At 37.2% G+C, this 12,549-nt stretch overlaps 1 protein-coding gene across 1 annotated transcript in view; it reads right to left on the reverse strand.

Annotated features, from left to right (window-relative positions):
• LOC117327627 (putative glutamate synthase [NADPH]) overlaps nucleotides 1-12,549 on the reverse strand; it is a 75,333-nt gene that overhangs the window by 12,263 nt on the left and 50,521 nt on the right. The window contains exons 16-33 of the mRNA XM_033884687.1: nucleotides 12,291-12,448; nucleotides 11,708-11,800; nucleotides 11,113-11,326; nucleotides 9,674-9,784; nucleotides 9,179-9,313; nucleotides 8,616-8,787; nucleotides 7,968-8,248; nucleotides 7,547-7,648; nucleotides 6,722-6,820; nucleotides 5,986-6,166; nucleotides 4,511-4,644; nucleotides 3,812-3,886; nucleotides 3,295-3,504; nucleotides 3,063-3,187; nucleotides 2,205-2,343; nucleotides 1,828-2,013; nucleotides 1,168-1,283; nucleotides 125-302 (exon numbers count right to left, since the gene is read on the reverse strand). Coding sequence (XP_033740578.1) covers nucleotides 125-302; nucleotides 1,168-1,283; nucleotides 1,828-2,013; nucleotides 2,205-2,343; nucleotides 3,063-3,187; nucleotides 3,295-3,504; nucleotides 3,812-3,886; nucleotides 4,511-4,644; nucleotides 5,986-6,166; nucleotides 6,722-6,820; nucleotides 7,547-7,648; nucleotides 7,968-8,248; nucleotides 8,616-8,787; nucleotides 9,179-9,313; nucleotides 9,674-9,784; nucleotides 11,113-11,326; nucleotides 11,708-11,800; nucleotides 12,291-12,448 — 2,709 coding nt within the window. The remainder of the gene's footprint in view (nucleotides 1-124; nucleotides 303-1,167; nucleotides 1,284-1,827; nucleotides 2,014-2,204; nucleotides 2,344-3,062; nucleotides 3,188-3,294; nucleotides 3,505-3,811; nucleotides 3,887-4,510; nucleotides 4,645-5,985; nucleotides 6,167-6,721; nucleotides 6,821-7,546; nucleotides 7,649-7,967; nucleotides 8,249-8,615; nucleotides 8,788-9,178; nucleotides 9,314-9,673; nucleotides 9,785-11,112; nucleotides 11,327-11,707; nucleotides 11,801-12,290; nucleotides 12,449-12,549) is intronic.

Below are 12,549 nucleotides of genomic sequence, written 5' to 3' on the forward strand. Positions count from 1 at the left end.
CTATGAGTGCTGTTTACATCTTTTGTTTCAAAATCTGACAAAAATCAATGTGACGGAAACAGAAAACTTACTAGATAAGTTCACATATGGTATCTAGAATAATATGGACCAGAACAATATGTACCTTAACAAAGTGGAGTTTCTCTTCCTGCCAGTTGTCGAGGATACTCTGTGCCAGACGGGATCCTGTCTTTACCTGGAACTCCTCTAACAGGTCATGCACAAATGTAAGATCCTCTGGGACGTCAAGGGGCTCCAGAGCAACAGATTCCTGGTTACAACGCTGGTGGAACATCTTCAGTCTGAGAAAGATGGATATATAATAACAACGCTGGTGGAACATCTTCAGTCTGAGAAAGATGGATATATAATAACAACGCTGGTGGAACATCTTCAGTCTGAGAAAGATGGATATATAATAACAACGCTGGTGGAACATCTTCAGTCTGAGAAAGATGGATATATAATAACAACGCTGGTGGAACATCTTCAGTCTGAGAAAGATGGATATATAATAACAACGCTGGTGGAACATCTTCAGTCTGAGAAAGATGGATATATAATAACAACGCTGTTGGAACATCTTCAGTCTGAGAAAGATGGATATATAATAAGTTCTAGCTATGACAGGGACTTTGATGTACCTCTGTATTACAGAAGTCATATAGCCACCCACTGTTGTAGAGTTCACTGTGTAATAATACAACACCTACATTCCTGGTACATATTTAGGTCAAAATCAGACCAATGGTCCAATCACCATCTATAAATTCCAAATAATCAAGGTTTAGTTAGTTGGGAAAGTAGAGTCAATAATACAGAATATCAATATCTTTGAGGTAAGATCCTTGTGACTTGGTAAATGATTCATAGGAAAACGGATTTTTCATTTCAAAATATTTCATTAACTCAATGAGATCCAATGGTAATTCAACAACTTGCTAGACAAAGTGTAGTCCAAAGCAAATGCTGTGTCTCTAATTCTACAGAAAATTGAGATTGGAACTATAAACTCTCAATCAACTTTTTAGAAACTATACCGTTTTTCTTTCTTTCTTTTTTTTTGTATAAAGAGATCACATACCAATACTTCAAAATAAAGGGCTTGTAGTATTTTTTGCCATTTTGTGTAGTTGATCAGCTATATTTGTCAATACAATAACTTACTTGTCATATACATAGGCTATGCCACCAGACATTCCAGCAGCAAAATTCCTGCCTGTTAATCCAAGAACGACAACTCTTCCTCCAGTCATGTATTCACAACCATGGTCTCCACAGCCCTGTAACACAGTAAACAATGCATTAGCCACAGATAGGGTGTGATGTCACAATACAGATAAGTGATACAGTCCACATACACCAATTAGAATAGTTCTCTATATATGAAATGGTACATGTATGTATTACTAAGAAAGCAATATGCTATGATTGCAGAACATTGTAGGTTCTGACTACAGGGATAACTAAGTAACTTGTTTAATTATGCAGATACTCAGATGTGACCTCATAACAGCAGTCATACTTAATTGTGTGGAGATATAGAAGGAGTTTGGATTACTGAAATATCATAAATGTGGCATTTGGACAAGTGCATTTATATTGTATCTCAAAATAGGCTCTAGATAAATTAATTCTTCTACTGAAATGAAAACATTTCTAGTCACTCATGTATAACAATTCGCGACCACAGTCCATATAACTATGTATAATATGCATCCTATGATTATGGACCGGGGCAAGCCCCTCTGATCATGACAAAAGTAACAGTCACAAAAGCAATAAAATTAACAAGGGTCCTCCATACTGTTCCAGTGAGGTACATACCTCACAGACAGCTGTAACTCCCGAGTTACGGACACAGAACCTCTCGGCAGTCTGTCCACACAGGAAAGCCTTTCCGGATGTAGCTCCATACAGGACCACATTGCCAACAATAATGTTGTCCTCGGTTCGGAAGGATGGAGACATGTCCTTGGGAGGGTAAATCACAATCTCTCCTCCAGATAAACCCTAGAATTGTAAAACCACACTGACAATCACCTACTTCTGTTAATATCTATACAAAGAACAGGGCCTGGACTTAGTCAAGTTTTATCATTGATAAACACTCGTTTAATAACAAATTATAAATACAATTTTTTCAACAAATTACAAAACTACACACATGAAGCCCAAAACATTCAGATGACAAATATCTGTACCTTGCCTACATAGTCGTTAGCATCACCCTCCAAGGTCACATGGATGCCCTTAGCTAAGAAGGCACAGAAGCTCTGACCTCCTGACCCCTTCAAGTTGATGAGAATACTCTGGTCTGGGAGTCCCTCCTCTACAGTTTTCCTGTAACAGTAGTTTGTAGTTTTGACAACTATTTTATCATCTATACATTTATACCATTGATGCAGTCTAGTAGGTCCAGAAGCTGTGCCCATTATTTTTTGAACATGGAAAATAAAAAAGACCCCATTTATTTTCAGGAAGTCCTTTCATACTATACAGAGGGACCCAATTTAATTTGAAAAAGATCCAGTTTATTAAATACCCAGTGAAAATCATTATGCAGGGCTCAGAGTGGCAGCTATTTTAGTGGCCATGGCGCCTTAAATTCACCATTGGCGACCAGTTATTGACCTATAAGGCGCCTGTATGGCCACTAAAAATTTGTGAAAATATGTGAATTGGTTAATCTTTCAAAGGTTGCTGTCAATTCTAAAATGACTTTCACAATTGGAAAAGTTAGAGAGAGATTTTACACTGAACTAAAGAATTAAAAGATTTTGTTTTTAAATGTAAGACAACTTGGCTGGGCGACTAACTTTTCCAATTGGCGCCTAGAATTTATGACTTGGTAGTCAAATAGGCCACCTGTTAAAAATATCCACTTTGAGCCCTGTTATGGTCATACTGGATTGCATAAAGTGATGAATTTCTCTTCTCTCCTATCCAGCTAGATAGTGATAAACATGTGGCTTAAAGAAAAGATTATTTTCCTCATTCAAATGATTGCCTCCCCAGCATTATAAAGGTATGTATATCAGACGATACAGCAGTTATCTTACTTGGACACGTAGTAGCTGAGTGTGGCACCAAAAGTCCGGTCTTCATTTCTGATGTTCATATCTATGACTACTTGTTTCTGTTGACCTTCGATGACTTTCTGTGCCTGCTCCAACACCTTGTAGTCCTGCAAAACAAAACCAATATTGTGTACCAGGAAAACGACTGACAAATCATTCTGTATAAAGACAACAAAATATGACAAGCACCAAAGGATTCTTAAACGACACGCACCAGTCGTCGCTCCAGGTTAAACTGCTGTGGCACGCTTCCTCCGACAATGTTGGCATCTGGACGTAGGTCCAGTGAATTTTTCAGCATAGCCTGGTAGTCAAGGAGACCAGCTTTGGGATTCTCAGGGTCAGGGTTAAATGATAATTTGTCTGTGCGTCCCACGAGTTCCTGGAACTTCCTCAGACCCATCTTAGCCATGATTTGTCTGATCTGTTGGACAAATAGGGTACATTTTAAGTCATGTTAATATAAAGGCATTTAATCAGACATTTCCTTAGTATTCACATTTTTTAAACCTCATGTGTTTGAATGGAGTCAAGAGATGCTCTATTCTAAGACTTAAAACATTCAGTAGTTGTACATGAAATTAATTTACTGATTGTGAAATAAAGGAGAAGAATTTTGAACAACCTAGTACAATTGATCATACATTCAACCTTTATAGTTATTTTGATTCTGTCTGCAAAAACCAATAAACATTAGTTTGCTAATCTTTAGAATGTAATACAAGTCTTACCTCCTCAGCAATGAAGAAAAGGTAGTTGACAACATACTCAGGTTTTCCAGCAAATTTCTTTCTCAGCACAGGATCCTAAATTTACAAAGACAGTACTAGTTATATATCACCAATACCACTGATTATTTTCATCATTCGATAAGTTACTGAGGATTGTACATGCAGTAGTCACAAAACTTTGCTGTAACTCCTACCAGTATTCCTAAAGCTACACACGTATATTGTAAATAAAGTATGTATACCTTTTTTGACACATGTACTTTCCCTAAAACGTATTTTAAAGTTTTTCATTTCTAGCCATTTGTAAGTCTTACATCTATTTCTTTTCAGTCTCTAGTCTTGTCGACATAGAGTACAAATCGTTTTATATCTAATTAAGTATAAATCCATGAAGTAAGACAAACTTTGTTATCTCAAATTCTGGTAATTCCATGACCCTACTTAATTCAAACAAAAAATTCAGTTGAAAGAGTGAAAATTCTAGTATATAAAACATACTTTGTATAACTCAATTACTCACAATATCTTTTATATTTTTTGACATGGCCCCCACTGAATTAATTTGACACAATGCAGTTTGAATGTATGTCACAACAGGTCAAAATGTAATACATATGACAATGTACATAAACAATGTGTGTGCAATTTAATTCAATTGATATCCAGTGTATCAATATCCTCAGGAAATGAATAGTTTACCTGTGTTGCTATGCCGACAGGACAGGTGTTGAGGTGGCATTTCCTCATCATGGTACAGCCCATGGCAATAAGAGGGGCAGTACTAAACCCAAACTCATCAGCCCCCATCATGGCAGCAATCACGACATCCCGCCCTGTAGGCACCAACATATTACAAATATACATCCCGCCCTGTACGACACCAACATATTACTTATAGTAATCCCGCCCTGTACGACACCAACATATTACAAATATACATCCCGCCCTGTAGGCACCAACATATTACAAATATACAACACGCCCTGTACTACACCAACATATTACTTACAGTAATCCCGCCCTGTACGACACCAACATATTACTTTGGTAATCCCGCCCTGTACGACACCAACATATTACAAATATACATCCCGCCCTGTACAATATCAACATATTACTAATATTAATCTTGCAGAGATGCTGGTGCTATGATAAGACAATCAGTCATCCGTGTCACAATTCCCAGTAACACCACAGAATAACAGTATGATATACCAACAGTAATCTATTATCAGAGCTTAGAATAATAGAATCTAATATGTGTTCATTCCTTAGGGATATCTCAACTCAAGTGTAAGAGTTTGGCCAGTCAGCACGAATCTCACCAAGTGCTGGCCAGCCAAACTCCCACACAAGGGTTAAGATATTCTTGTCCACAGAACAGACCCATGTTTGATTATTTTTTCTCACATGCTTGTAAGCAAATGTAAGTTTTTATGGAAAGTTCTCATCCCTTGGAATGTGTGTCAAAATTGATGATGTCATCATTTACGACATGGTTACTCAATGTCAAATGATGATGTTACTTTACTGTGAGCAGTATCATACTGTGTGTGCCAGCTATCTTTACCCCCTGTGTGAGATTGAATAATATTCTCCCTAGCAATCCCGAGATAACCCTATGAAGCATGTGAGAAAAATATGAAATATGAAATGTATGTATATATGATAAAAAATATGTTCAGAAATTATGTAATATTTAAGCATTGAGGTTGATTCTTTTAATTTTCATCGGGGTATGAAAAGAATTACGCGGATTCTTACAAAGTTTGCAAAAAAAATTCTTTTCATACCCCGATGAAAATTAAAAAAATCAACCTCAATGCTTATAATTAATTTCAGTTAATTGTCTTTTTCTAATTCAAAACATGTTTTATGTACAATTTTACAGGTTTTATTTGGGATTCTTTTTCTCAAATCAATACGCAACATCAATTGTCGTATTGTGACGTCACATTTTTCGCGCCATTCTCGGAATTTCTTTCATAGAAGAATGAAAAGAATTTTTCGACCAATCACATTTGAGTATTTACCATGAAAACAAAGAAAAATTAATTATATGACATTATACAGAAGTTATGCAAATATGTACAGAATGTAGATTATGTACATAAATTAAATATTACATAAATCATGAAATAATTAACTATAATTACTGACAAACATCTATGTACCTGTCCTAATTTGACCATCAGCTTGGAGCACTACTCTAGACCTAAGATCATTCATGACAAGAACTTGATGCGTCTCCGAGATACCCAGTTCCCATGGTAACCCAGCATTCTTTATGCCAGTCCAGCTGCTGGCTCCAGTACCCCCATCATGTCCAGATATAGTGATGTGTTCTGCGTGACCCTGGAAATCAACATACTAGATTGTGAAACATAAAGTTTATGTTAATGAAACAACTTCACTTCTTAAATAACATTATTTTCTGTGTTGCCATTTAGATCCACTGTATTTTGGAGGACAATTGACAATTCCAAGCACAAATGACAGGACATGTTACAAATCCTGCTGGAATCATCAGGTTTTCCCTCACTTAATTTGAGGCTGGAGGTCAGGATTAACCCATATAACCTCATTTGAGTACATATAAGTACACTGTTGTTCTTGTTATTATGTATGACTACAACTGTTAAAATATTTCTATTTCAAAAGTACATTAATGTCTGTTTAAAGAATATGTCCATGTTCTACACATTTATATGAACCTTAACAGCAAACCTTATAATCTCACTGCAAGTTCTTAACAGAAGCATGCATTTTTCTTTACTTCTTTATCAAATCTGTGAAATTAAATGGGTACATTTTTTAGTTCAAAAATTTTGATTTAAATGTTATGATTTGTGAGCTAAAAATATGTACCTTTACCAACAAAATCAATGATAATTATTAGAAGATGGTTACCTTGGCAACCCCAGCTGCTATGATCCCTACACCGACCTCCGACACAAGTTTTACACTGATCCTGGCTTCAGGGTTGGCACATTTGAGATCATAGATCAACTGTAACAGAAAACAAAGTCAAATGTAAATAATAACACAGGTAAAAGTCCACATTCCTGTATGAAGAGTACATATTAGGGTAGACTACATCCTACTTGATCTGTATACGTTGATAAAAACAACTGAGTTCGCCTGTATTGTGTGTTTATTTACCTATGAGTGGTTTTGTTATTTGTTAATCAAAAACAATAAAGAACTATGTGTGTTCCTTTTATTTAATTACCTGTTTATCCCTTTATTGATAATTAATTAGAAGAAATGTTTTCTGTGATGTACAATTATATCTTTAATAACGAAGAATGATGCTTAGAACATCCTGTAATTTATGTCATACAAAAGACACCTTTTCAACCCCAAATCTACAATGAACACACATTATTACATCCCTCACATAATCTTGTGAGAAACTGTTGTTATGTAATCTCCAAATGTTTTCCCAATTTATCCAGAATAGGACACATGCTTTGCACACTGTCATCGAGGTAACACTGAACTATTATACCATATAGTTACATTTATTTTAGTTACAGCAGAAATTTACTTCTAACAACATCACCCTCCTGCAATATATTCTGTAATGATATCTTTTGTGAGTTGATATCTTCAGGGTACTTATTTCAAAGTATATGGCTGAGTGCAAAAACTGAAAACTTTATTGATTTTTTGAAAAACTGCTACAAAATTATTTTGTCGATAGCGTTTGCAAATAAAATATAAAGTTTTTACCTCTGCAAGGTCCTCAATAGAGTAGATATCATGATGAGGGGGAGGACTGATGAGCCCCACCCCAGGGACAGAGTGACGTGTCATGGCAATGTCCTTGGAAACCTGGAACACAACAATTTATATCACAATTCAATGAGTTAACACAATGGACTTCCTTACAAAAACTCAAAAAATCTTGTCATTAAACTTATTAAATCCATACAATTAAGCTTGTTGTAATAAAACTGTTTATGGATGTTATCAAATATGTGACTTATGGTGGCTCAGGTAAATGGATAATTTATAACCCAATGTTTTATCAGAAAATTTAACAATTCAATATTCTGATTTGTCCAAGGATTGAGGATATTCTTATCAACCAAATGAAAACATTTATATTAATCACATGGTAAATTACACAATATCAGTTAGAGCTGTGTACCTTGTGACCGGGCAATTCTCCTCCTTCTCCAGGTTTCGCTCCCTGAGCCATTTTGATCTGTAACTCATCAGCATGCGACAGGTACGAGCTCGTCACTCCAAACCGTCCTGATGCAACCTGTTTGATGCTTGACCGCTTGTTGAACATGGGATCCTCATTGTGAGTGTAACGGTCAGAATTCTCTCCCCCTTCTCCTGTGTTAGACTTACCTCCTACACGATTCATGGCTACAGCCAGGGTAGAGTGGGCCTCTATAGACAGACTTCCGAAACTCATAGCACCTGGCAGGGTGGAAATTTAATGTCGGTATTACTTAATAGGCTCTAATTTTTAATTAAATTCAAATATACAGTTACTTAATCATGAAGTAATCAAAATACATGTAATCTGAAATAATTATTTATCAAATATAATAACTGAAAATTTCTAGACACATGAGTAGACATACCAGGTACATGTTTAAAGAAATTAGTATTGGATCTATATAATGTTTATATATGAAAATGTAGCTGTTGACTTGAACATTCCTATGATAAAATAGTAAAAATTTCTGAGGAAAAAATTAAAGATTGCTGATAGGTGAATTTACTAACACCCTCAGTATTCTTCAAGAAAAAATTACTTCAGAATTGATCTAGTGCAAAGTACCTGTACAGAAGCGTTTGACGATGCTGGCAGCCTCCTCGACCTCAGATACATCCAGGGATTCTTTAGCATAGACAAAGTCCAGCTGACCGCGGAGAGTACACTTCCTCACACTCTCCCATGACGACTCTGTGAATTTGGCGTAGGAATTTTTGTTCTTATTCTTAGCAGCATCCTGTGAAGGTAGTAGCATAATAGATATGATTAATCTTTTGTGTACCTGAGAGTCGGTTCTCTTAAAACTTATTGTGGATTTTTTTATTTTCTTTTAAATTATCAAAACTTAAAAGATTTCATTCATTCAGCTACATGTATTACCAACCCAGAAAATATTTAATTTCTCAAACCTTCAATTATTTATCAACTTTTTTTGCAAGCCTGGTACAACTACATGAAAACAAACCTTGTTTATGATAGATTTCTATACATATTGATGCATTTGACTGTATCTGAAAGTTAGCCACCAACATTAATGTATCGTTGATGTATGTAATTGTACCTGGAGGTTAGCTATTGATTGAGGATGGTTAGCTACGGACTGTGGATTGTTATGTATTTGACTGTACCTGGAGGTTAGCTATTGACTGAGGATCGTTGATGTGTTTCTCTCCTCCATCCCTCCAGTGATAGAAGCCGGGGTTCATGACTATCGTGTCATCACATTCTCTGTCTGAGTATGCCTGCTGGTGTCTGTGGAGAGTCTGACAAGAAAGTCACAAGTCAGTACCTTTGTTATAAACAACATGCAATATTAACAGAGCTCCCTTAAGTTGACATATCACCACCAGACACTAATACTATCCTCACATATTGACAATTAAACAATTCCATTCACATGTTCACCAATCTGGTATACCAATATCTACCAAACATTAGAAAAATACAAAAGTTCTAAATAAGTCTATGATTCCCTCAATGTAATATTATACCTGTGGAACTCTCTAATGTTCTGTGTCAGTTATAAGTACCTTTTTAATTTGAAACTATTTATCTATTACTATACTATACCGGTTCGCTATAATCATCCTTTATTTTGAAGTAACTATTGCCGATCTACCTACCTCAGCAGCAAGTTCCTTGAAGGTGACTCCTCCAATACGAGAGGCTGTGCCCTTGAAGCACAGATCCACCACCTCCTTATGTAGACCTACTGCTTCAAAGATCTGGGCCCCCTACATCATCAAACAGATAATGTCAATCATCATAAGAATATCAAAACGATTTTTAACCATAATGAATGAAAACATCATCGGAGTACAATTTTGAAAGCATACGTTAAGAAGCTGTTTATTTGTCACCACAGACAGCTAGTCACTTTATACAACAAAATATCTACATAGGAAGAAAAGTCAAATGTCACAAGAGAAAGAATGTCACATGACCAGTCAGGACGGCACACCAACTAGGAAGTCACAACAGACAGTGAGATACATCAGCATGAAGTCACACTGGACAGGGAAGTCACACTGGACAGGGAAGTCACACTGGACAGGGAAGTCACACTGGACAGGGAAGTCACACTTGACAGGGAAGTCATACTGGACAGGGAAGTCACACTGGACAGGGAAGTCACAATGGACAGGGAAGTCATACTGGACAGGGAAGTCACACTGCACAGGAAAGTCACACTGGACACGGAAGTCACACTGGACAGGGAAGTCACACTGGACAGGGAAGTCACACTGGACAGGGAAGTCACACTGGACACGGAAGTCACACTGGGCAGGGAAGTCACAACCGACAGTGAGATACATCAGCATGAAGTTACACTGGACAGGGAAGTCACACTGGACAGGGAAGTCACACTGGACATGGAAGTCACACTGGACACGGAAGTCACACTGGACAGGGAAGTCACACTGGGCAGGGAAGTCACACTGGACAGGGAAGTCACACTGGGCAGGGAAGTCACACTGGACAGGGAAGTCACACTGGGCAGGGAAGTCACAACCGACAGTGAGATACATCATACAGGAAGTCACACTGAACAGGGAAGTCACGAAAGACAGGGACGACACATCAGATAGGAAATCACAACAGACAGACACTTCAGACAGGAAGTCATATCAAACAGGATGTCACAACAGACAGACACATCAGACAGGAAGTCACAACAGACAGACACTTCAGACAGGAAGTCATATCAAACAGGATGTCACAACAGACAACCACATCAGACAAATAGGCACATCAGACAGGAAGTCACAACAGACAAACACATCAGACAGGAAGTCATATCAAACAGGAAATCACAACAGACAGACACATCAGACAGATAGACGCATCAAACAGGAAGTTTAATCAGACAGGAAGTCACACCACACAAGAATTCTACTCAGACAGGAAGTCACATCAGGCATAATAAACAGGAAGACATATCGGATAGAATGTCACATCAGACAGTAAGTCACAGCAGCTTCCTAAGACAGACATCTGTACAAGTAGCCACTCCAGATACTTAAAACATGCACTGATGGATGATGGCTAATAAGATTCCTACCTTGTAACTGTGTAGGGTAGATATACCCATCTTAGCCATGACTTTGGAGATGCCCCGGGCAACTGCATCACGGTAGTTAGCAAACACCACATCATCTGTCAGGGGTGGGGTCAGCAAGCCTTCATTTCTCAGACGAGCAATGGTCTCAAACACCAAGTAGGGACAGATTGCATCTACACCATAACCCAGTAATGTACAGATGTGATGTACCTCCCTGGTGTGGAAAAACATTCTTATAACAATCTAACTCCATCAAAACAAATAAGTTACAAACAAAAAGGAACCAAATTGAATATACAAGAAATCAGACTCCTGAAACAACTATTGACAGCTTAATTGACCTTTACAATCTAGCCAACAAGTGATTGGGTGGATGAACATTGCGAATGCTATTCAATGAAAAGGGCCTCAGACTTTTTGTTAACTGCAGCTGGAAAGGTGAAGAATTTAAGAGCACTCATGGCCGTTAACGAACTTATTTGCAATAAACATACATTCAGGTGATATTCCAAGCAACAGCACTAAATCATAAATATCCTGAATTCTGTAGTAAAAAATTAAAATTTCTGACAAATGTTTAATCACAGTTCCTGACCTGGCCTCGCCTGTCTCCAACACAAGTCCGACCTTCAGGCGGAGTTTCTTGTCAATTAGATGATGATGGACAGCTCCCACAGCCATCAAGGACCTGGTAAAAACAAGAAATACAATACAATTTAGTTAAATTTTAAGGACAGAATCATGATTGTTTTAAGGAAAAATTTTAAGCTAAAAATTGTAATAATGACCTTCACCTTGACCAAAAATCCCTGAAATGCACATTTGTTCAAGATATCATGGTCCTTTATTATTGTGTGAAATTTGATCATAATTCCGCAAGAAATGAAGCCAATAGAACACTAACCAACTTTGGCATTTCCTACATATTACACAGAGAGGAAACCTATAATCCCCCCGGTATCACAGGTAGGTGAGTAATAACATTTAATATCCTGCAACTAAAAAATAAAAATTCAAAATAAATTATCAAGAGTTGCTCTACAGATAAATAAGTTACATTTTTGTATAGAGTTGAAACAATTGTCCTTCAAATCAAATAGAATAAAAGTATCTAGATAAGTCTGAGTGGACCAGAAAAACTATTGTTTATCTTGGGGTTGAGAGAGTATAGGACTTACGGTATAGGTATGTGGTCCTTGCCAATTTGACGGTCAGTCAGACAGATTAACTGGTATCCCTCCGCAGCCTCAGCAGCTTCTAGACACACTCTCTGTAGAGCAGGACTAACTCCCTCCGGTCCCTCACTCACAGGAAAGGTGATGTCTATCTGCTTTGTCTGTAACGAAATGATCAGAGTTAGTTCCCTTTTAATTGTGACGTCAGGTGAGTGTCAGAACATTGGACTCTCACACAGTACAAAATGTTTCTCTAACTAAT

Source organism: Pecten maximus, chromosome 5, assembly GCF_902652985.1.
Source record: "Pecten maximus chromosome 5, xPecMax1.1, whole genome shotgun sequence".
Taxonomy (NCBI): Eukaryota; Metazoa; Mollusca; class Bivalvia; order Pectinida; family Pectinidae; genus Pecten; species Pecten maximus.